The sequence below is a fragment of the Phaseolus vulgaris genome, chromosome 10 (assembly GCF_051622355.1).
Source record: "Phaseolus vulgaris cultivar YP4 chromosome 10, ASM5162235v1, whole genome shotgun sequence".
NCBI classification, from domain to species: domain Eukaryota; kingdom Viridiplantae; phylum Streptophyta; class Magnoliopsida; order Fabales; family Fabaceae; genus Phaseolus; species Phaseolus vulgaris.
In genome coordinates, this window is record NC_143507.1 from 40,887,099 (window position 1) to 40,913,508 (window position 26,410).

General features: G+C 38.3%; 2 protein-coding genes and 1 pseudogene across 2 annotated transcripts; all 3 read right to left on the reverse strand.

Moving 5' to 3' along the window:
* Positions 1 to 9,958: 9,958 nt before the first annotated feature.
* Positions 9,959 to 10,360, reverse strand: LOC150024808 (putative beta-glucosidase 9 pseudogene; annotated as a pseudogene).
* A 7,666-nt stretch (positions 10,361 to 18,026) lies between these two features.
* LOC150024809 (uncharacterized) lies at positions 18,027 to 18,467 on the reverse strand. Its single transcript, XM_090296173.1, has one exon. The coding sequence runs from the start codon at positions 18,465 to 18,467 to the stop codon at positions 18,027 to 18,029; it is 441 nt and encodes a 146-aa protein (XP_090152299.1).
* Positions 18,468 to 18,545: 78 nt separating this feature from the next.
* LOC150024810 (uncharacterized) lies at positions 18,546 to 19,040 on the reverse strand. Its single transcript, XM_090296174.1, has one exon. The coding sequence runs from the start codon at positions 19,038 to 19,040 to the stop codon at positions 18,546 to 18,548; it is 495 nt and encodes a 164-aa protein (XP_090152300.1).
* Positions 19,041 to 26,410: the final 7,370 nt, after the last annotated feature.

A 26,410-nucleotide genomic window follows, 5' to 3' on the forward strand; every position in this document is an offset into this window, starting at 1 on the left:
TATCAAGTGCATATTTTCTTTGGGACATGTAAATACCAGCTTTGAAACGGGAAAATTCAATCCCTAGAAAATATTTTAGGTCTCCAAGATCTTTAATGCGAAATTGTTGTAATAGACAATCTTTAACACGCTGAATTTCTATCAAATCATTTCCTGTCAAAATAATATCATCCACATAAATCAAAAGGGTAGTAAATGATGAATTATTCTGTCTTGTGAATAGAGAGTAATATGTCTTGGACTGTTGAAATCCTATAGATTTAATCACATGAGAAAATGTTGAAAACCATGTCCGAGATGCTTGTTTGAGACCATAAAGGGATTTGTTGAGTCGACATACAATGTTCTCCCCTGTCGATGATGCCCGGGTGGCAAGTCCATGTAAATAATTTCATGCAATGTGCCATGTAAGAAGGCATTTTGCACATCTAGCTAATGAGTAAACCAATTTCTAGCTGCTGCAATGGTGAGGAGACTCCTCAAAGTTGTTAATTTTGTTGTTGGTGAAAAAGTTTCAGAATAGTCGACACCTTCAATCTTTCAATCTAAGTGTACCCCTTTGAGACAAGGCGCACCTTATATTTGTCAACACTACCATCTGAGTTGTACTTTATTTTATAGACCCATTTGCCTCCAATGGGTTTCTGCCCAGCGGGTAACGGGATCAAGATCCACGTTTGATTTAGCTGCAAGGCAGAAAGCTCTTCGTCCATTGCTTTTTGCCAATTTGGATCAAGGATAGCTTGAGCATAAGTGTGAGGTTCTTTGGAGGTTGTGATGTTAGCAAGATATGCACTATGTCTAGAAGAAAATTGTGAATTAGAAAGAAAATGATGCATAGGATACCTGGTTCCATTCGGCCAGTCTTGGGCAGTGGTCGAATGAATGGCTTGGGATCCCGTTACGTAGTCTTGAAGCCAGGAAGGTGGGGTTGATGTGCGACTGGATCGTCGAACAAAAAGGTCGGTTGGAGAAGGTTTGGAAATGGGTGCTAGACTTCTTGGCATGGGAGAAGAAGGTTGGTCTACTGGAGGTTCAGGTGTATTATGACGAGTAGGAGAAGAAGGTTAGTTTGATGGAGGTTCAGGTGCATTGTGACGAGTAGGAGAAGAAGGTTGGTTGGATGGAGGTTCAGGTGCATTGTGATGAGTAAGAGAAGATGGTTGATCGAGTGAATGTTGGACAAGAGTGGGTAAGTCAATGTCAATAGTGGGAAAAATACCTTGTAATGGAGGTGAGGATTGTGTGTGACTGTTGGCAAAATGGGAAAACACTTTCATGGAAGATGACATCCCGACTTGTAAAAAAAGTGTCTGCATCTATATCAAATAATTTGTATGTTTTTTTGACTGTGAGGATAACCAATGAAGATGCATTTTCGGGCACGCGGATCAAATTTTTGCTTAGGTGAAACAACAGTTGCATAACAGAGGCAACCAAAAGTTTTTAGGTGAGAAAGTGAAGGTGGTTGATTATATAGTAGCTCAAAAGGTGATTTATTTTTTAGTAAAGGTGATGGCAAGCGATTAATGATATATGTGGCAGTTAAAATGCATTCTCCCCAAAATTCTAATGGTAAATTGGACTGAAATAGGAGGGCTCATGTTGTGTTTAAAACGTGTCTATGTTTGCGTTCTACTACTCCATTTTGTTGAGGAGTGTAGACGCAAGTGCGTTGACATTCAATACCTTAAATTCCAGTCCGTTGTCAACGCGAATGGTTTTAATAGATGCCTGAAATTGATTTTGTGCAAATGTAATAAAAAAAATTCAGCAAAAAATCAATTAAATTAAATTAGGGACACTTTAGGGGTGTCCTAACCCTTATACAAGAACCTTAAAAAACTAATTAAGAAACCTACTTAACCAAGCACACCTTGGCTCCAAAAAACAAAAAACAACCCCCATCAACCTGCAGGATAAACTTACACACATAATGGTTCCCTGTTACCCAAAACAAAATACACGCTTCACCCATAACCATTCTCTTTTAACCCTGAAAAAAACTCTATTCTATCAACCCAACTAAAAATTGAGCTGTAAAAAATAAGATGTCATTTCATCACCAGTGCAGCATAGGTCTTTATTACTAGATTGCAACTCCAGTCTCAGTCCTACCACCGAAGCATACAATAAGGTAATCCATCATGGCTACACCAGTTACGAAGATTCTCATTATAACCTAAGCTTAAAACCACTTCCAGCCTAGTCTTCAACATCATGCCAAAGCCTCCCCACAAAGTAGAGACTCTTTCAACCTCAACCTTACAAAACATTAATAACATTAATAATTAAAAACGTAAAAACAGCTCCTCTTCCTTTAAAGTGCTTTGTCTCTTTGTACTCCCTTTTACTGAAAAAATTATGCTCCCCACGACTGAACCTGCACCAAGAAAAGACAACCTTCCCACCACACAATTCTAGAACAATAAACAAGATAGGGACTTCTACAAGCATATTAAAAAACGTCTAACCAAAACATTCTAATATTGAAGATTGTCCGGATTCCTATGATTTTCAAGCAGGAATATGTAAAAGTTTGGAAGAACAAAATTACAGCACTTACCTTGTTACAATATTTACGCAGGTTAAAGGAGATAAAATCCAATCTGAAAATGAGAAAGTGACTCTCTTATCTTTATGTTTCATCCAAACCCATGATTGTACTTGTGTCATAGTGAAAATTTCCTCTGCATCTACCTTTTCTTGATTAAAGGTAACCCTATTTCTATGCTTCCAAATAGTCCATACAATTGACACCCAAAGACTCATCCAAAGTCTATTACCTTCCTTATTAAAACAAATGCTAGAGAATTGTTCGAAGTGGTTATTCAACACGTTGTGATTCACCGAACTAATTCCCAACCATCTAGAGCACATATTCCACACTTTACTGGACTCCCTACATAAGAGGAGGATATGCAAAGAAGTCTCCTCTTCCCTTCCGCAAAACACGCATAAAGTATCCCCTAGTGGCACTCCCCTCTTATGCAAATTATGTTTAGTCGCAATCCGATTCGAGAGAGCTCTCCACACAAAGAACAATGCAGAGGGCATTGCCTTCAGATCCCAGAGAGAACCAAACACTGATACCCCCCCTTGCATGTGATTAACTAGCTTATTATAAGCAGATTTAACCGAGAAAGTGTATGATGGAGGGTCATTCCATAACCTTACGTCCTCATTATCTGCTTGAAATGACGTCAATGATATTACTGACATGAAATCATCTACCAAAGTCTTCTCCCATTCAAACCATTCTCTTCTCCAACTGAACTTTCACTCCCACCCACCTGTATTCCAGCTGCCAAGACTTTCGATAGTCTTATCTTTAAGCTCAGAGTTGTTGTACAACCTATCATACCTTGCTTTGAGTTGGCCAATAGCTAGCCATTCATCTTTCCAAAATTTGATCTTGTCCCCTTTTCCAACTTTCCAAGTTGTATTCTGATTGAACCAATTGTCGCCTTGGTCCGATAGGCCAACTTTAGATAAATCATTCCACCATCTAGATGTAAACTTATTTCGATTCGGTGTACATAAATTCAACAACCTCCTCAAATCATACTTAGATTCCAATACCTCCTTCCAAAGTCCACACTCAGTGGAGTCTAACCTCCACAGCCATTTTGCCAAGAGAGCCTTGTTAAAAAAGTCAATACGTTTAATGCCAAGACCTCCCTCCTCTTTCGCTTTACAGATATTTTCCCAACTAGTCCAAGCAATTTTCCTCCCTTCCTTTCCCCACCCCCACAGAAATTTCCGTTGTATCTGAATAATTTCCTTACACACTCTAGTTGGGGCTTTAAAGAAGGATAGATAAAAGAGTGGAACGACATTGATAACAGATTTTATAAGGCACACTCTTCCCGCAAAAGATAAATTCCTACCCTTCCAAACAGACAACTTCTTTCTTATCTTTAATTACACTGGTTCCTAGAAAGAACACCTAGATGGATTGCCACCTATAGGTAAACCTAGGTAGGTGAATGAGATATTCATTAAACCACAATGAAGAATTTCAAAATACATATTCACCTTGTACCTATCTACTCCGATTGCCCCAATCTTACTCTTGTGAAAGTTAACTTTGAGGCCTGAGCTTAGTTCAAAACATCTTAGAATAGCCTTGATACACATGATATTCTGCACGTTTGGTTCGCACACGAAAAGAGTATCATCCGCAAATTGTAACAAATTTACCTCCACCTTCTTGCCCCCTACTTTAAAACCCGAAAGCAGGTTCTTTCTTGTGGCTTGCTTTGCTAAACCAGCTAAACCTTGTGCCACAATCAGGAACAAGAACGGTGTCGCGGATCTCCTTGTCTAAGGCCTCTAGTTGGTTTGAATTCCTTTGTTGGGCTACCATTTACCAAAACCGAGACTGTAGCTGATTCAAGGCAGACTCTAATCCATTGAACCCATTTCCCACATAATCCTAGTCTTCCCATCATATAAAATAAAAACTCCCAACTTACCGAATCATATGCCTTCTCAAAGTCAAGTTTCACTATCACCCCGCTCTTTCTCCTTTTTTTTCAGATCGTCCACAACCTCATTCAATACAAGAACACTGTCTAACAAACCTCTATTAGACAGAAAAGCAGATTGAGACTCATCTATTACATTTGGAATGACCCTTTTAATCCTATTAGCTAGCACTTTCGTCAAAATCTTATACAAACAACCAACAAGAGAAATAGGTCTATACTCTTCAAAGGATTGGGGATTCTCCGATTTTGGGATCAACGTTATAAAGGACGCATTGCAACCCTTCGGAATCATCCCCTCTTTATGAAAGAATTTTACAGCTCACATCATGTCCTTTTCTAAAATATTTATTTTTAATGAAGCTAAAGGTTACCCCATCTGGGCCAGGACTTTTATGACTATCGCAATTCCAGATGACTTCCTTTATTTCTTTTTCATCGAACGAATCAGTCAAGAACCTATTTTCAGAATCGGATATCTCCTTAAAAACCACATTGTCCAACATAACCCCGATATCTTCGATTGCCGACATCTTGTTTTTGTAAAATTCCAAGACCAACTCTTTTACCTTGTTTGGTTCTTCCACCCAACTCCCAGATTGAATACAATTAACACCTTTTATTTCGTTCCTCGTCCTTTTCCATTTGATAGAAGCATGAAAGAATTTAGAGTCTGAATCCCCTTGCTTAATCAATAACGCTCTTGACTTTTGTTGTAATAGGGATTCATTTCTCTCATTTATAACTTGTAACTGGCTCAGGAGTTCTCTTCTTACCATGATCTTGTTTTCATCCAAACCTTCCTCATCATCTCTCGAATCCAACTCTTGTATTTTCCTCAAGATCTCAAGTTTTGACTTTTCAGTATACCTGAAAACATCTATGTTCCAACCTTTTAGGTCACTCTTCAGCATTTTCAGTTTCTCTTTTAACACCAAAATTTTGTTACCTTGAACCAAGTAAATATCCTACTTGCTTTTAACAAAATTAACAAACTCTTTATCATCCTGCCAAATGTCAAGAAACCTAAAAGGTTTTGGACCCCAATCTGCCACATTTGATTTTAACACTATCGCACAGTGATCAGATATTTGTCTCTCTATAACGTATTGCTTACTACCTGGCTAGAATTGTAACCATTCAAAGGACATCAAAAACCTATCAAGCCTACTCTTTGCTTTGCCATTAGGTATATACCAAGTGTATTTTCTTCCAATACAAGGTATATCCACCAATTCCATATTGTCAATGAAGTTATTAAAACCTTGCATTTCTCTCTTATTACCGCTTACTTTATTAAACCCCCTTCGTTCCCTCTCATTTCTTATGGAGTTGAAGTCCCCCAATATGCACCAAGAACTGCAAGGTTCCCTTTACCTAATCTCCAATAATTCTGACCACATTTGTGTTTTCTCGTGAATTAAACAGGAAGAGTACACATTTACCACAACAACAGAGATATTTTTCTCCTTAGATAACCTAGAGAACACAATGAACCTTTTATTTATGATGTTGCTGGTGCACTGGAAGAAAACTTTATGCCAAATCATAAGAATACCCCCTGACCCGTTTGCTGGCTCACTATATAAAAAATCAATGTCATTATCGCCCCATAACTTACAGCATAAATCTAAGTTGAAATTATTCATTCTTACTTCTTGCAAACATAACATTTTAATCCCCTCCTTTCTAATAATTTCCTTAACATACCTCCACTTTACAGGACTCCCAAACCCTCTCACGTTTAAAGAGAGAATTCTCATTAACAACCTAAAACGTCCCCCGCTTCCCTTTTAAGTTTCATAAACCTATCCCTTTTTTCTAGTTCCTTTAAGCTTACCATAACTTTTCCTTCTTCCCCGCAAGAAGCCCCTAACTGTTTACCCAACTCCCACACTCTAATTGTTTCAAGGCTCCCATGTTTCAACCAAAATAAACGATTACAGTTATTAATGGTCGTATTAGAGACAGAATTACTAATTTGAGATAGGACTGACCTTATATTCTTGCGTTCATCCCGCTTGATGCTCTTGCTTGATTCTCCCACCCAGAACCCTTATATCGAATTGTGGACTTGCTTTTTCTGGTAGTTCGCCTCATCCTCAATCAATTGGGTCCCCTTTTTCTTTTGCTTGCCGAGCAGAAGATAAGTATCTTTGATTCTGTTTGATTTCGAATCCGATTGAAATTGGCTTTGCTCATGTTTGTTCTTTGCGACAACAGAGAAGTGTTGCTTGGATGACTGATTTGCCTCTTGTGACTCTCCTAACGAATCCTCCACCCTTGATACAGACTTGGATGAACCGTTAACCCCCCCTTTGATCCCTTCCACTGACATCGAAATTTGACATGAGTCTGTTGTTCCTGCCGCTACCAGTTTCGTCGTGCACGTTGGAATCCTCCTATTCTCCTTCGCAACCGCGAACGAGTTAGAGGGGGCACGATGGTTACTCTGTTTCGTGCTTTCACATGGTGTGAGGTGATCTTGACTTCCCCGCTAAGGACTCTCTGTTCTGATTCGTCAAGAGAAATGAAATTTTTGGGTATGGGCAGCCTCCCAAATGATCCGTTCCAAAGCTTCTCCTCTCCATAGATAATTGGGCCAGATTTCGACGGGGTCTCCAATAGATTTTTGCTTCTGCACCTCCCTTCCATTTTCGCATGGGTTGCATAAACCAAACCATCTTGGGCCAATTCTGAAGGCCCAATCCTCTTGTCCACGTCAGCCCTACTTAGAGTCGTTGGGGAAATAGCCCCTAGGTCATCCTTTCCTAAGATAATAGGTGCAGAGAGGGGGCTTAGAGGTCTAGCCGAAAGAGCCTCGCTACCACCCACCGTACCGATAGGTTCCGATCTCCGGTGACCTTGCTCCGACGATGGCTGGGCATTTCGCAATTCCACCATCAAATTCTCCTCCGCCACCTTTCTTCCAACCTCGAAATTCCTACTCCCCGAGTGCGTTGAACCGTTTGATGCAATTGAACCCACCTCTGAGTCTAAGCCTTCAGATTCTTCACTCCAATAGCATTGACACAGTTTATAGTCTGGGACAGTGCTCTCTTCCTCCACCGATACCTGATACAGAACCTCATTAATCTTCATGTAACTAGTTATCTTCGCCTCACACCCCATTGAAACTCTGATTTTTGAACCTTGCGTACTCGAGCTCTTCCAGTGCCAAAGTTGCCTCATCAATCTTGACCAGGGTTCCCAGTAACGCTGCTATGTGCTTGAAACAGTCTGAATTCCATAGCTTCAGTGGTAAACCCCTGCATCTCACCTAAACCAATTTATCCATGGCTACAAATTGTTCTTCCCAAGGAATTATTGTATCAAACAGTTCTTCAAACCACTCTTTATTCTCCTTTATGGATCGTTGATCTTCATCTCATTTTCCCTTTTCAACAGCACATGGAAACCCCCCAAAAATTTGACCTTTGTATATCCAAGGCCACCCAAAATAAAACTTCGTTTAGGCTAGATACCTTGTTAAGATTTGAGACTCTCCCAATATAACACTTACTTAGCCATTCTCTGGGAGTTTCCTCTGCTCTAAAGTGTATAGCATGCACATTTTCTTTGTTCTGTGTTTGTGCTCTACCTCTGTAACCATACTTAACAGAGTTTGCGTACATGCTTGATCCTTTAGCCCTCCATTCTTTTTTTATTTCTTTTTCGGCCTCTGTTACCTTCTCCTTCAACTTGACGTTCCACTCTTTTCTTGTATCTGTTGCCCTGTTGTATTTTGGCCTATTAACGTTCATCTTCCAACTCCCAATCCAAATTGTGTTTAGATGATATTCTAACTCCTTGATGTTCTGGACTCCTTGAAATCTTACAAATCCAAATCGTTGCTTCTTGATATTTAATCTATTAGATATAAAGAGGTCGTTCACCCTTCTCCATCTTTTAAAGATTTTCCACAAGTCTGATTCTCTGAGATCGAAGGGGAAGTTAGAAAAGAAGAAGGATGTTCCTCCCTACTTCATATCACTTCTAGTTTGCAGGTGGTCTCTATGTGCAAATGTAATGAATGACTCTAAGAGATGTTGGGTTCCAGATTTGTGATTCATAAGAAATAGTCAAGTACATCTAGTATAGTCATCAACTATAGTGAGGAAAAAAACGTTTTCCAAAATGAGTTGGGGTTTTATGATGACCCCAAATGTCACAATGCAATACATTAAATGGAGAATGAGATTTTATTGTGCTTAAAGGAAAGGGTAGCCTTGTATGTTTAGCTTTGGGAGAAATACTACAATTATTATGAATGGGAATGAGATTTTTACTGATAGGGATAGGTAGTAAGGAAGATACAAGTTGTAGAGACGCCGGAGAAGGATGTTTGAGGCGCTTGTGCCATAAATCAGGTTTGGTCGATATTTGAGATGCGTGGCCTTGGTTTGGAAGAGGGGACATGTAGTATAAGCTTGCATGTTGTTTACCCGAGCCAATCATCCTCCCCATAGCCAAGTCCTGCAAAACGCAACCATGTGGAGTAAAAACGACACAACAATTTAGTGAACTGGTTATCTTACTAATGGACATGAGACGGCAGTTGAGCCTGTGGGCAGATTAACATTTGAAATAAATGATGATGAAGTGTGTGTGAAAAATTGTGAATCAGATGCAATGTGATCGGTTGCTACGCTATCCAAAATCCATGGTTTCGTAAAAGCAGAATTAGAAGAGGAGTTATGGGCAAGCAAACCTGCAGAGCTAACAAACATGTCACTTTTACCGTTATTGTTGAGCAAGTAAATAGCCTTTGCCAATTGCTGAATTTGCTCGGCACTGAAGCCTTGTACGAGGTTTCTATCAGACTCGTTACTGATGTCTTCTTTGCCAGACATGATTTTTTATTTAGAGGATAAAAATGGAGAGGCTATCAGGGCACCAAGATCAGTGCTCTGATACCATATAAGAAAATGATAAAAAAATGGTAAGAAGAATAGATGTTTATTATTCTCTTATGTGTATTTACATCACTTCGTGTAAAAGAAATATATAGGGAGTTTCTCTCCCCAATTTACAATCTGATTAGGTAGGATACTAATCATGAGATTCTATCATTATTAAATTAATTGCATATAATTGGGTACAATATCGTACAATATTGCATACAATAATTGCATATAATTTGATAATTATTATTTCCTTAATAATAGTCTGAAAAATATGTCTCGTTTAAGATTTATATCTTTATTTTCTTTTATTAATAAGAAATAAATAAAATAGAATGAGATACTTATTTCTATCCTTATAAAAAAACATGTCTTGCTTAAGGTTTGTATATCTTTCGTTTTGATGTTTTGTGTTGATAACATATGTATCAATCTTTTTTTTGATATGCTATTATTCTTCCAAAACCTGCAAAAACTCCACTTGACAGAGAACTGAAAACAACTTCTATTTCAGCTTTATTAAAATCCATTGTCATAGAATTTACAGGATTGTTGTATTTCTCTTTATCGTTTAGTCCCAGAATCACCACCATTCCAATAAGGGTTGGACCAAGAAGAATATCGACCTGGAGCCTTTGTCCCTACTGTATAACCCTTGATGTTGTAAGTCCATGGCTCATTCAAAGTTATCCAGTTCTTCACTCTATCTTTAAGTTCCTTGCAGCAAAGTTCTGCATAGTCCTGAAAAACTTTCATAATGTGAGTACTTAAGAAGCCACCATATTCATCTTCTAAGTTTGAGGAAGACACCAAAGGAAAAGAGTCACAAATGGTTTTAAACCATTTGCCAGTAGCCCATTGATAGTCAATTCCTTCTTGGTTTATTCCTCCATTTGGCTTTCCATTCGAAAGAATTCTTGACCAAGATATGAAAAATCTATAAGCATCCACATTCATATCCTCCATAGTCTAAACATCTTCACTTTACTCCACGATCACATCCTTCCTATCCTTCACAACCTACACATATTACACTGATTGTTACCTTAACCAATGTAATATGTGGCCTCATTCATAACTCAAAATTGACCCTATATCACACCGGTTACTCGATTCAGACGGTGTAATATAGGGGCTTACCCCTCCACATTTTAAGACCCTATATTACACCGGTTGGCTCGAGTAAACGATGTAATATAGGGCTACATATAACACTGGTGGCTTAACCGGTATTATATGTAATTCACATTTTACAACACCCACATCTACACCGGTGGTAGGAAATGCCTCTTAAAACCAGTGTAAAATGCAATTTTTGCACTAGTAAATCAATAACTAGTTGTAGTTGTTGAACAAGATGCTTTGATGTCTCCAAATCCAAGAGGAAAGCTTCAAGACCTTGCTTCTGGGTGTGTGTGTTGTCTAATTGTTTGAAATTTGTTAATTCACTCCTTAAGATGATCCAAGTTCATTTGAATCTTTAACCTTTTGAAAAGATGAGTTTTCTAAAATGCTATTGAAATTTGAACAGGTTAAAATTTCGAAACAACAGGTTTTTTTACCTTAGCAGTTTTTGAAAAGGTTTTTGAAAAGTTTGACTTTGCTGTCAAGTCAATTCAACCGATTGTTTCGACAAAACAATTGATTGTTTTTTTCTGAAAACCTTAAAAAAATTATGTTAAGTGGTTTTAATATGTTTTAAATGATCCTAACTACCTTGGCTCCTTTATTAAATGTGTTTTGACCACTTGGTTGGTCAATATAAAGGTGGTTTTATGCTCCTAATCTTGAAGTAAGAAAAGGAGTTTATCAAAACAGCTTTTCCAAGATTTCAAAGAGCTTTGGATCATTCTTAAGTGTGTGGAATACGATTGGGTTGTAATTCTGAACTTTAAGCTTTGTAATACTCAGGTGTATTCTATTCCCTTCTTCCTTAATTACTGTATTTTTGTATTTGTGTTGCCAAGGAGTGTTGTGTGTTCTTGAGGTGTTCAAGATCAACATTCTTGGTGTGGTTTGCCAAAGGTAGTGTGTTTCTTGAGAGGTTCAAGGTCACTTACTTTGGTGTGTGTACCTGTATGGATATTGGGGACTGAGTAATGTTGATCCACGTCGATACACGGTATTTACTTCACTCTTGGTTGTCCTATTCTTCAAGTCTCTTTTCCTCTTTGCGTGCCTCGGTCGGCCAGCGAGGGTACCTGCGATTGCACTCCGATGCTCAAGTCAACGATGGTGCTCAAGTGAGAATTCTCTGATATCTGAAAAACGTACATTTTCCCCCTTTCAGAAGTCCCTTTAGTAGGTTGACTTGGGCCTTGGCCATATGGGCCAAGCAGCTGATGGTTAGAGACATGCTTAGTGGTCCCTGGGTCGTGCTTGGTGGTTTCCTGAAAACTAGGAGAGTGATCTAGAGAACGTGTTTTGACTTAGTCAACGATTGTTGTAATTGTTCGTTACTTAACGTGTAACCACGTTCTGTATTTAATTTAAGTTATTCAACGAGAACGTCTCGGTCGTCCGGTGCCGACCGGTACACTTGCCCCCCAGACTCGAGGATACGGATGACCGAAGAGTCGTATAGGACGCGCGTGACTCTCGAGGTGATGCTAGACAGCTGGCTTCATTAAATGCATGGCAGAGATGTGACGTATGGCAGAGCTTTCGTTTGGAGGATGTTGTCCCATCTCGATGGTTTTAACGGTGAGGATTTCATGTCGTTTCGTATGCCGAGTTTGCTTGACCATTGGATTAAATTTGATCTGACGGTGTTGGACGAGTGTTGGGGTTTTCTTCTCTCACTTCTCACTCTATAAATAGCCTTTCATTTGAACGTTAGAGGGTTTTCCAACTTCTTTCACTCTCTGAATCCTCTGATTCCTGTGTCATTTGCTTCAATTGTCGGGTGCCGAATCTATTGCTAGTGTCAGTTTCTCCGTTTTAAGGTTAGTTATGCTTTCTTCTGTAGAGTCTTCAAATGTCGTAGATTCGTCTATGACTCGCACTGCATCTAGTAGTGCGAGTCAGGCATCGAACGGCCCAAGTTACGATTGGGTCGATCCGGCCATCCTCCAAATCCCTAGTAGAATAAAGTCTTCTAATAAATTAGACGAATTTCTTGCTGCGCATAAAAATTTCCTAGCACCGGACTGCCCGACTGAGGCACTGACCGTTGATATATGCAGTGTGACCGACCGTGTGTGTCACGGTCGAAAATATGCCCCCCATGACATTTTCTTTGTATATAGCACTTTCTTTTCTCATTTGCATGTAAGTCCCTTTGACAGTTTTACTATGAGTATCCTTCAGATTCTCAATGTCGCCCCAACCCAGTGGCACCCCAACTCGTGGGCAATTTTACAAGCTTTTCGAGTCATTTGTCAAGTATTTGGCCTTACGCCGACCCCCGAGTCTTTTTTGTATTACTATAACACTTACTCGAGCACTCCTGTCGGTTGGTTATCGTTGTCCAGTCGTCCGGGGAATGTGCGCTTTGCTGCCTTCACCACTTCCTATAAAATTTTTAAAGATTACTTCTTCAAAGTGTTTGTTGAGCCGGACGGTCGAGACTTGTTTTATAACGCCGATGGGACCACAAAATTCTCATTCCATTGGACTGAGAAGCCCCCTTCCCTTGATCATCGTTTTTGGGAATCCCTGTCCCCCTTTGATCAGGAAGTTTTGATGATTGTGAATCAACTACCGTGTAGACTTCCTAAGCGGGAACTGATAGCCCTTTATGGGTCGTCCAAGAAATGGGCGGACCTGAACGGTGAGCACCTTTTTATCTCGGTCGTTCAATTAATAACTTAGTGTTTCTTACCTCTCTGCGTATTCTGCAGATATCGTCTTGACGATGGATCCGAGCCTAAAATGATATATGAACACCTTGAAGAGGCAAGCTAACAAGAGCAAGATATATGTTCTTGCTGGGATTGCGCCCATACCATCCGACCGGGAGGTCGTTCCGGTTGAGCCCGCCGTCGCCCCGATCCAAGGTAAAAAGAGGGCACGGCCGGCCAAGGCGCCTCGAGCTGAAGCCCGGTCTTCATCGGGCAATCCTACTAGCATGTTGGGGTCGTCCATAAGGGTGGCCCCTACTATGTAGTTTGACTTGAGGCCGGAGGATGAGAGTGTCTTAGCTGCCATTCCTACATTGGACTTGGTCGAAGAAATGGTTGAGCTACAATGTCGTGCGGTCGTGGTAAGCCGAGCCATCAGGGACGAATTAAAGAGGGCCAAGACGGTATTGATTCCGAAATTAAAAACTCAACTTAGTGAATTAGTTGTCTCGTTGAAGGCTGCTCTGAAGGCCGTCGACGAGGCTCGGAACGATGCCCGATTCGCCAAGGAGGAGCAAGAGACCTTGAAGGCTACCCTAAACCAGGTGATGGCCGAGCGAGCGGTGGCCATTAAAGAACAAGAAAAATTAGTTGCTGATAAGGAATCCCTTAACGCTCAAGTTGAACAGCTACAAGGATTCATGCTGAAGATCAACGAGGAGTCTTTCAATCAAGGCGTTCGGCAGGTGGCTTTCTATCACGGTGTGCCGGCTGATGATGAGCGTTACGACTCCAACATGGACGTGGTTGATGGTCGACTGATGTCGCTCGGAGGCGAGGAGACCGAGGAAAATGACCAAGCAGTGAATGAGCCCGCATCGGAGATGCCGCCGGCAGATGATATCGAACAACCGGAAGAATCCGCGCTGCCGGATGACACCATTGACATTGTCTAAACCTGGACCTGGGGTGTGGGCTGAAAACAATTTACTGTTTTTTATTTTTTACTGCTTTGAACAACTGTCTTTATCTCTTTTATTGTCAATATGATGCTTTTCTGTCAAGTGTTTTTGCTGACTGATCGAAATGAATGACTTGTATCAATAGTTGTGTTGTAACTTGAGCAACACGCACTGATTCTGGCCGAACGAAAGGTTAAACGAACTAACAAATATTCAGTAATTGAAGTTTTGGCCGCTTGGCCGGTTGATAAATAATCGGTACTAATTTCTGACCAACGATTTGGTGAACAATTTTTAAACTAATAACATTTTAGTTTCGACATCTAGTAAATGATGTTTATACTTAGGATTTTAGTTCTGACCGAACGAACTGTTTATAACTGACGAAAATTATTGATTTTCGACCAAATTTGGGAATTCTGATAACGTTTAAGTTATAATTCTGGCTGACCGTTCGGTTAATTAATTAATAATGGGAATATTAATTTCTAACCAAAGTTGGTAATTCTGATAAAGTTTAAGTTATAATTATGGTCGACCGTTCGATTAATTAATTAATAATGGGAATATTAATTTCTTACCAAAGTTGGTAATTCTGATAACGTTTAAGTAATAATTCTGGTCGACCGTTCGGTTAATTAATTAATAATGGGAATATTAATTTCTGACCAAAGGTTGTAATTCTGATAACGTTTAAGTTATAATTCTGGCCGACCGTTCGGTTAATTAATTAATAATGGGAATATTAATTTCTGACCAAAGTTGGTAATTCTGATAACGTTTAAGTTATAATTCTGGTCGACCGTTCGGTTACTTAATTAATAATGGGAATATTAATTTCTGACCAAAGTTGGTAATTCTGATAACGTTTAAGTTATAATTCTGGCCGACCGTTCGGTTAATTAATTAATAATGGGAATATTAATTCCTGACCAAAGTTGGTAATTCTGATAACGTTTAAGTTATAATTCTGGTCGACCGTTCGATTAATTAATTAATAATGGGAATATTAATTTCTGACCAACGTTGGTAATTTCTTCATGTAAAATTATTTAAAGTGCCTCGTTAAAACCTTCTCGGTCGAAAACCCTCCTTAGGGATAAAACAACCGAGTGAGGAAAGACTGCACTGAGTTTATTTATCAACTGTAATAGAACTTGAGGTGCGTGGCATTCCACGTTCTCGGTATAGATTTTCCTGATAAATATTCCAAGTAATATGCTCCTCCTGCTGTTGTATCGGCAATACGGAATGGCCCTTCCCAATTGCTTGAAAACTTTCCACCGTCCTTCCGAGCGTCACTACGCATGCGCCAAACTAAATCTTCCTTTTGATAGCTTCGTGGCTTCACCTTCGAATTATATCTTCTCGCTGCCCGTATCTTGCATGCTTCTTCTCTTATCCTGCATTTGTCTCTTAATTCATTGATGAGGTCGAGGCCGACCAGTAGGCTTTCTCTATTTAAGTCTAAGTCTAACATTGGTCGGTGTAATGAAGGTTCACCGATTTCGACCGGAATCATGGCTTCAGTGTCGTACGTCAGACTGTAAGGTGTTTCCTGAGTTGTCGACTGAGGAGTACAGCGGTAGGCCCAGAGAACTTCTAACAGTTCTTCAGTCCAATTTCCTTTGGCTGGACCAAGTCTTTTCTTCAACTAGTTGAGGATGACATTGTTGGCGGCTTCGACTTGGCCTTTAGTTTGTGGATGCTCGACCGAGTGACATGCTTGATGTGGATTTTTTCGTAGAATTCAGCTAGCCCTCGGTCGGTGAATTGTCGACCGTTATCCGTGACAATAACCTGAGGTAGGCCGAACCTGCAGACAATGTTTTTCCATACAAAGTTCTGGACGTTGCGGGCGGTGATGGCCGTTAGTGGTTCGACTTCGATCCACTTGGTGAAGTAATCAACGCCGACCAACAGGAATTTGCATTGCCCTTTGCCAGGTGCGAAGGGTCCAATAATATCCATCCCCCATTTCACAAAGGGCAAGGGAGATAGGATGTAGTGTAGATTTTCCGGTTTTTTGTGCGACAGGGTTCCGAACTCCTAACACTTTAAACATTTTTGGACATATTTGGTGCAATCTCCTTGTACGATCGGCTAGTAGTATCCGGCCCTCAATATTTTGGCGGACATGGTTTGTGCTCTAGAATGGGTTCCGCATACCCCTTCGTGTAGTTCGGTCATCACATAAGTGACTTGCTCTGGACTAAGACACTTTAGGAGAGGACGGGAGTATCCTCTCCGATAGAGGTCTTGGTCAATGAGTATGTATCGGGCGGCCTGTTGTTTCATCGTTTTCTCTAAGTGCGGATCACATACTCCTTCGATCAGGTATTGCTTGATGGGAGTCATCCAGTTAGGTTGAGTGTCGGTCGTCATGCATTCTTCGGTACCAACACTTGGTTTAATAAGGGTCACGTGTATGGCCGATCGATGAACTCCTTTCTTTTTTATAGTGGCCAATCTTGACAGAGCGTCCGCCCGAGTGTTAGTTTCTCTCCGTACGTGTTGGAACGAGATTTCTTTGAACCTGCTTACAAGATTTTTCACAAAATGAAAATATTGTTGAAGCAATGTTTCTCTTACCTCATACTCCTCTGTGAGATGTCCGATGACTAGGCGGGAGTCGCTTTTACAAGTTATATTTGTTATTTCTAACTCGATTGCCAGGTGTAAACCTGCGATTATTGCTTCATACTCAGCCTAATTATTTGAAGTTTTAAATTCAAACTTCATGGCTTGCTCAATAACAATTTCTCCTGATCCTTCGAGTACAACTCCCGCTCCGCATGAACGACTGTTGGAAGATCCATCCACGTATAGTGTCCATCGAGGTGTCTTCTCTTCGGTCGGATAAGGAGTAAGCTCTACTGTGAAGTCAGCAAGGGCTTGAGACTTAATGGCCCCCCTAGGTTGATATTCGATGTGAAATTCTGACAGTTCGACTGCCCAACCTATCATTCATCCGGCTAGGTCAGGTTTGGTGAGGATCTTCATGATGGGATAGTTAGTTTTAACTATGACCCGGTGATTCTGGAAATACATCCGTATCCGTCGTGCGGTAATGACCAAAGCTAGTGCGACTTTCTCTACCATCTGGTATCGGATCTCCGCACCGTGCAAGACTCGGCTAACGAAGTATACCGGTCGTTCTTCTGCTTCAATTTCTTGCACCAGAACAGAACTTATCACTTCGTTGGAGACGGCAAGGTAGACTATGATGGGTTCGTGTACGTTCGGTTTCTGGATGACCGATGGGGATGCCAGGAATGTTTTGAGCTGGAGCAAATTTTGTTCGCATTCATCTCTCCACTCAAACTTCGTCGTTTTCTTTAAAAGTTTTATAATAGGTCTCGTTCGTTCGGCCAACTTAGGTACGAATCGAGATAATGATGTAAGGCGACCGACCAGTCTCTGAATCTCTTTTAGTCCGCTGGGACTTCTCATTTCAGTGATTGCCTTGCATTTTTTTGGATTAGCTTCTATGCCTCGATGGGTGAGCATGAAGCCCAAGAATTTCCCACCTTCTACACCGAACGCACACTTTTTCGGGTTCAAGCGCATGTGGTACTGACGCAAGGCTTGGAAAACTTCTTTCAAGTCAGAAATATGCTGATCGCAGGAATTTGATTTGACGACAATGTCGTCGACATATACTTCCACGTTCCGACCGATCATGTCATGGAACACGTGGTCCATAAGTCGCTGGTATGTGGCTCTGACATTCTTGAGACCGAATGGCATGACTTCATAGAAAAAATTATCGGAATCTGTTCTAAACGCGGTCTTCTCCCGGTCACAGTGGTACATCTGTATTTGGTTGTATCCCGAATAAGCGTCAAGGAAACTTAGGATTTGATGGCCGGTCGCACCATCGCCCAGTCAGTCGATTGTAGGTAAGGGATACGAGTCCTTTGGGCATGCTTTGTTAAGGTCTGTGTAATCTACACACATTCTCCATTTACCATTCGCCTTTTTTACCATCACCACATTGGCCAACCACGTTGTGTAGTGGACCTTCTGAATAAAACCAGCTTGAACTAGTTTGTCTGTTTCCTCCTGTGCGGCTTTTCGTCGTTCTTCACCTAGTTTTCTTTTCTTTTGAGCGATCGGCCTAGCCTCTTTATAGACAGATAACCGATGGGTGATAACATCTGACTTTACCCCTGGCATGTCTGCAGCGGTCCAAGCAAAAAGGTCAGCATTTTTCGTTAACGTCTTACCGATTGCCTCTCGGTCATCCGGCTTGAGAGATGTCCCCATGTACGTTTTGTGGTCTTTGTCGTGGAGGAATACGAGTTGAAGATCTTCCCCTGCTTCCATCCGGGGATCATCCAGCCGGGGATCTAGGTCGACTAAAGCGACTAAGTGTCTTCTAGATCCTCTCCCTCTAGAACGTCTTTATGGCGATCGACCTCTCCGTTCTGGGGTTCGGTCAACCGACGTGGTATAAAGCCTTCGGGTTGGCTCTACCTTCAGGCTAGCTACATAGCACTCTCGTGCTATCTTCTGATCTACATGTATGGTGGCTATATCCCCATTGACCGAGGGGAATTTCATGGCTAAGTGAGGGGTTGAAACGATAGCTTTCAACCTGTTGATGGATGGACGACCGAGCAAGATATTATACGATGTATTGGCGTTGACTAGCATATATCGTATGTTAATGGTCTTGCTGAGGTAGTCATCTCCGAACGTAGTAAATAGGTCAATGAATCCTCTTGTGTCTACTTTTTCTCCTGAAAATCCAACTATCTGTTCATTGTATGGCTGTATTTCCGCCTCTGAAATTTGCATTTTCTTGAATGTTTCCCAGTAAAGGATGTCGACCAAGCTGCCTTGGTCTACAAGGACTTTAAGAATTGCGAATTTTTCTATCTCCACGGTTATGACCATGGGGTCGTCTTGAGCGGGGTCAAGGTGAAGTCGTCATCGGTAAAGGTGATTGGCGGTATATGCAGTCGGCGGTGTGTGGAGGCCGAATGGACGGATTGGATCGCCCTCAAATGCTTTTTCCTTGCCGAGTTGGAACATCCACCACCTGCAAACCCACCTGCAATGTAATTAATCTCTTGAGGAGGTGTGCCAAGTGACACCGGTCCGGCGATTGTATTAATAACCGCTCGAACTTTCTGCTTGGTCCGACTTCTACGCTCAGGACTTTCACTTTTTGGCCTCGTCCGTCTGACCGGACTTTCACTTCGTTTCCTTCTATTTGAGCAACGGTGATCATCGCGAGTTCGGTCATCTCTTCGTCTCGAACGTTCTCGGGGATCAGGGATCAGGATCGCGCTGGGGCGATCTAGGTGTATTTATGGTTGTCTTCACAAATTTGCGAAGATGACCGGCCTTGACAAGTTCTTCTATTTTATCCTTTAATGCTTGACAACCTTCAGTCGTATGACCGTAGTTGCGATGGTATTGGCAGCATTTACTCGTGTCGACATTGGGAGGAGTTTGTGATTGTTTCAGTGCTGGAATCAATTCAATCTGCAATGCTTCATAGATGCAATACATATAGAAAAGGAATGGTTGGTTCTGATTGTGAAAGTTCAAAAAGTTGAAAATAGGAAGAATTTTCTCCTATTATTGAAAACAAAAACAATAAAAGAAAAAAAAAAGAAAGAGAAACAGAAGAAGAAAAAGAAATAGAAAAGAAAGATAGAAAAATTTCATGAAAATCATGAAAAGAAAGAAAATGAGGAAAAAGATGATATCGAAAGAAAGTGGTAATTAGATAACATATATGTTCTCTATAATTGAATTGTAGGTATGTTCTTCTTCTTTAAGATGTGCATTTTGTTATCTAAGAAAAACCAATATTTTTTTGGAAGCCCAACCTCATTACAACCCTGTAAAAGACCTCAAAATTCATGTTTCTAATATGTTTGTGATTTGAAGATGAAATGAAAAGCAACTGTGATTTGTTATGATCCAGTGAAAATAGAGAGAAACACTTAGCCGTGAGCATATGAGAAGGTATTCCTTGATGAATTGTCATTTATTTGTTTTGATTTGATCCTGGAAATTGATTGTGTCTATAATTTTCTATATTTGAATTTGGAAGCATCATAAGTTTCTAATTTGATCTGTTGTTTAGTGAATTAAGCTGTTTGATATTTAAATTCAAATATATTCATTTACTTTGCTTGAGGACAAGCAAGATTCTAAGTTGGGGAGAGTGATAAGTGTCTAATTTCAGTAATATTTCATATTAAAATATAGGCACTTATGAGGATTTATTGCTAATTTACATATAAAATAATCCCTAATTTATGAATTTATACCTTTTTACATTTTTTATGATCTTTATTTGAATAAGAGTATTTTATTCCCAAATTTGGTGTTAATTGCAGATTTCTAAGGAAGATTGGAGATTTGGATTAAAGATGAATGATTTGAGCTAAAAAGGATAAAGATAGAAGGTCCCAGAATGGAAAAGATGCAAAGAAAGATTGGGCCTTTTTTATGTTTTATCATTTAGCCCATTAGCGCGACACAATAAACCTAACCCTAGAAAACTAGGATAAATAGAGGGCTAGAGGCTCAACCTTAGTGTGCCAGATTGAGAGGAAAACACCATAGAGTGAATTGTAACCCAATTGGGAGAATGGAAGGTGATAGAAGTATGCGTGGCTAATTCTACCCTTTGGGATTGGGAGTAATCTGCTCAAACTCTTATGTATTGAGGTGATATCTTATATATTAATATTCAGTTCTTGATTGATTATTGGTATTGTTGTTTTACTTTTAATTTTCCGTGACAAATTGAGAATCTTAAATCTGACCGGGAGGTATTTTTAGTGTTCGGACCTAAACAACAATACTTAACATATTTGAGTGCTAGGAATAGACTTGAAATGTTAATTGCTATTAAACGTCTGAGCTTCGTTCTAAGTTGTTCTTATAATTATGCGAGGGATCGATAGTTAGGGGACATTCTTAAGGATTTTATATGCGAGGAATCGATATAAATGATTTTTATACGGGCATCAATCTCAATCAAAGAACTTAATATTGACATGCTAATCAAAATACTTGAGAGTGAGAGAGATGAAACTAATCCTTATTTTTCCAATTGAAACAACTAATTCTTCTTTGTCTGTTTTCTTATTGATCAGTGCCAACACAATTAATTCAAAACTCTTTTAATTGTTCTGTTTTTATATTTAGCGATTATTGTACTCGATAATTCACTGTTCCTTAGGGACAATTATTACTTTTGACAAACGCGGTGCACTTGCCGTAAAAAGTCATCAGTAGTATGGCCGAAACCAAATGATGCATAGCTATTTCTGGATTTAGATTGCGTATGCTCATACAGACTTTAGAAAATATGTCCATGAAAGCCCGTAAGGATTCTCCTCTTTCTTGTTTGACGTTAAGAAGGGACATGGAGGACGTCCGATGGGGTCTACTGGTAGCATATTGTGTAGTGAATTTCAATTCTAAAGCATCGAAGCTTGCAATGGAATTAGGGGGAAGGTCAGAGAACCATCCGAGAGGGCCTTCCCTGAGCGAAGTGGGGAAAACCTTACACCATACCGTTCGATCAATCGTGTAAAGGGTCATCTGTGTCCTGAAGATATTCAGGTGTTCGTCCAGGTTCGAGGAACCATCATAGAGATTCATGGTTAGACCCCTCCATTTGCTGGGAAGAGGAGCGGCTATTATGTCATCAGTGAACGGATGGCCCCTCGGGTTTGCTACTTTGTTTGGGATTGCCTGTCTCACAATCTGATGGGTTTGTTGGACGAGTGATGTGTGAGGTACAGTTTGGGCTACCGTCTGAGCTATTGTCTTTGTCCCGGATTGGTGTGGTGGTGGAGTAGGTGCACGTGAATGCCCCTCACGCTCAGATTGCTCGAGTCTTTCCATTAGTCTTCTGTTTTGCTCTTTTAACTGAGCCATTTCCTCTGCATGTCGTTGGCGTTCTTCTTCCTGTCTTTTCTTCTCCTCCTCCTGACGTAACTGGTTTGTAACTCCTTTCTGAAGTAACTCCTGCATCTGAACTTGGAGAACTTGGAGCATCATCCTATGCTCCTCAGCAGCGTTGTCATTGTTGGTGTTGTTTGCTGTTGAAGCCATCTTCACTCGTTGGAATCCTTATGTCTGGGAATAGTGATTACTCGGCCCCACGATGGGCGCCAATTGTACCTATATGGATATTGGGGACTGAGTAATGTTGATCCACGTCGATACACGGTATTTACTTCACTCTTGGTTGTCCTATTCTTCAAGTCTCCTTTCCTCTTCGCGTGCCTCGGTCGGCCGGCGGGGGTACCTGCGATTGCACTCCGACGCTCAAGTCAGCGATGGTGCTCAAGTGAGAATTCTCTGATATTTGAAAAATGTACCTTTTCCCCCTTTCAGAAGTCCCTTTAGTAGGTTGACTTGGGCCTGGGCCATATGGGTCAAGCAGCTGATGGTTAGAGACATGCTTAATGGTCCCTGGGTCGTGCTTGGTGATTTCCTGAAAACCAGGAGAGTGATCTAAAGAACGTGTTTTGACTTAGTCAACGATTGTTGTAACTGTTTGTTACTTCACGTGTAACCACGTTCTGTATTTAATTTAAGTTATTCAACGAGAACGTCTCGGTCGTCCGGTGCCGACCGGTACAGTGTGTGGTGTTTGTAATCTGGTTTTGATTGCATAGTGGATTACCGAGTGGTTTCTGGGGACTGGATGTAGCTCTTGGTGTAAGAGTGAACCAATATAAATCTGTTTCTGTGATCCATATATTCTAACAATAGTGTCTATCTTGAAAATTCTCTCGTACTAGAAATCAAAGCAGCAAGGAACATTATCAAAGAGTTCATGTGAAACTTTTATATGTGAAATTCAATGGCTAACTTATCTTCTTCAAGATTTCAAAGTTCCTTTTGAACAGTCATCTTTTTTATACTGTGACAATGACTCAACAAGATACATTGCAGCAAATCCAGTGTTTTCACGAGCGTACAAAACACATAAGAATAGATTGTCACATTATTAGGTAAGAATTGAAAAATGGTCTCATCATTTGCTTCTCATTTCCACCACAGAGCAATTAGTTGACATTTATACCAAAGTCTTAAGTCATCAATCTTTTAAAAGTATTTGTTCCAAGTTGGATCTTATCAATATTTGTTCATCGCTTGCAAGAGATATCAAAAGATATGAATACAAAACTTTTATAAAGAAGTCAAAATCAATTTTATCTTTTATAATTCTTAAGATGTTTCTCTTTGTGCAAGTGTCTAACATTTATTTTATTTTATAATTGACTCTTTATTTTACATTTCATCTCTCTTTAGTTAAAGTATATTGTTTCTATATATGATGACCATTTACTTTGATTTAATATAAAAATAGAAAATACTCCTTCTCGTATTCTTTGTTTCCATTTTTCTCTTATGTTTCTCTATGTTTTATTTTAATATAACTAATTTCGGTGTAAGAAAAAAAAAAGTGAAATTTTTTTTTAGTGGTAATTTTCATATTAAAAATAGTATTTGTATTACTTTCTTTCCAAGAAGAACGGTTAGTTCAAAAAAAATAAAAGTATATTTAAAGTTTAATGTAAAGAATATGTCTCTTTCGAAGTGAATTCATTGTAAAATATAAAGAATGGTGTTCGTTTTCATTTATTAATTTAAAGCATATCTCAATTTTGATTGAATAAAAATTCAAAATATATTTATGTTCTATCTTGATCATTTTAAACATAATTTAACTTCTATCTCTCTCTTTTCAAGCACACTTCATTGTAATATAAATAAATAATATCAATTTTAACATAATGGACTTGTCCAAAGTTGAACTCAGCCACAGCCCAATACAAACATGTATGTACAAATTTATTATTATTATTATTTATTATTATTAACATAAACTTCAATAATCATGTATGTACATCTTTATTAAAAATAAAAAATTTAATTTTAGTTCCCTGTTCATATATGATATGACATAAATGAAGACATATAACTCAATAATTATATATATATATATATATATATATATATATATATATTATAAATACAAATATTAAATAATAATTAACTTTAAGATAAAAATTAATTAATTATTATATTAACTAAGTTAGATATTATTTTATAAATTAAAAAAATATCAAAATTAACATTTTTGTTATTAATAAAAATATATAATCTTAAGGATATGATAAGACATGTATTTTATAATTTTCATTTACATTTCAATTTTATAATTTTAAAAAATATTTTAAATATTATATTTAAAAGAATATAGTTAAACTAATATTATAATGAAATAGAACAATCGAGTTTGAACTAAACAAAATTATATTAACATAAAAAGTTAATTTTTTTTCTTCTTATTAGCATATTTTAAATCATCAATATGTTTGTAGTATATTTGTTTGATGTGGTAGAAAAAAAAAATCAATTAAGTAATAATAAATTATAAAAATATTCTTAGTTTAATTTTAATAAAAATATCTATGAATTAAAATTTAAAGATGATTAATTATAAAATAATTAATTTATAAAAGTGAAATAATATGTAAACTCATTTTGTTATAATATTCCATAAAATATATGAAATTAAAGAATAATTAAATTGTAATATAATTTCTTATTTCTATATAAATTTAATTTATTTCGTTAATATTTATTTTATAAGAAATAAAATAAAAATCACTAATATCAAATTAATATTCAATTAAAATTAACTTTGTTTCAAAAAAATTTATTTTTTTTATTTTATTTTAAGGAAAAAATTATATGGCAATACATTTGTATTATAGAATGCACAGTATGGTACAAAGTTTACTAGAACAATGAATAACTGACCATGCTGGAAATAGTCATGTATTTTTCAGTAAGTGCCTAATTCAAGTCAACATGAGATCATTCCCCACATTCCGGCGAAGGCAAACTTGAACTTCATGCTCTTCTGATCCTGGAAGAAGCTTAGACACCGTTATCTCAAGCACAGATCCTGTTCCATCATAGTAAGCTTCTATGTTGACAACTTCAGAAAACCTTTATGAAGCCATGAGTCACGGTATTCCTCCATGTAACTTTCACACTGGGAAGATCAACGAATGACAGACTGTTAATGATCAAGTAACCTTGTTCATCCTCATTCTTCATCATTCCCATAAAAGAAAAGGTTCTTTCTTTTCTTGGCCGCTAACTCGTAAAAAAAGGTTTGTGTGTTGATTTTGATTAGGTTTGGCAGTGATAACTTGAACTGAAAAAAAAAATATTAATGTTTTTGAATTAACTATGTTAATTGTAGTGGTATTTATTTTTAATGTTTTCGAATTGGCTATTTTTAATGTTTTTGAAATAGAAGAATATGGATATTTGATTTTTATCTTAATTGAATTATTGATGTTTGACTATGTTTGAAATGGAAGAAAAAAATATTAATGTTTGATAGTAGTAAATATATAGGTTCAATTTGGCAATTTTTCAAGAGCAAAAAGTAAAAAACATTTTCATTGGATTTCTAAAAAATAAACCTAAATGCGGGCTAGCCCGAGCTAACCCTTATGCGGGGCGAGGCAGAGAATCTAGTCCGCGTTCATTATGCGGGGCGGGCCAAATGCGGGACGGGCCGAACAACTTTATTATCCCTACTAAAAATACTATCACAATCATACTATGATAACCATTCACAATGTGAAATACTAATAATTATAATTATTTATTATCTATCAAAGGCACCAAAAAGTCCTAAACACTCCACAACTTTAAAAAAATAACTTCAAATTTAACATTTGATACTAACATCTTACATAACTTATCTAGGTTGTACATTGTCCAACAACTTTGATCTCGACTCATAACTAACACTTATTAGGCACTAAAAATAATCAATTTTACACATAGAACTGTATCCGTATTTAAATTCAACATTACTTACGGATCTATATTCGTAGGTAAATTCCACATTACTCATAGATTATTTCCTCGAATCTCTATTAATATGTAAATTTATCATTATCCACAAATTTATATCCGAAGAAAAATTTAACATTACATGCAGATTATTACTCACTTATTATCAATAATAATATTAAACATACTATCAATAATAAAAACAATAATAATATTAATACTATTATTAATATTAATAATATAATAAATGTCATTATTTGGTGAAATTTCATTCAAAAAGCTAGACACTTATGATTTTAATTGTTGATTAAGTTATCACCCAACTCTAATTTGTGAAGGATTGAATTTAGCAATATATTTTTGAATCATAAGATTAATGAAATCATTTGATCCCA

Bases quoted from the DNA above. Each gene is read 5' to 3' on its own strand.
- LOC150024810 (XM_090296174.1), bottom strand. From the start codon at position 19,040: ATGGTCATAACCGTGGAGATAGAAAAATTCGCAATTCTTAAAGTCCTT.
- LOC150024809 (XM_090296173.1), bottom strand. From the start codon at position 18,467: ATGGAAGCAGGGGAAGATCTTCAACTCGTATTCCTCCACGACAAAGAC.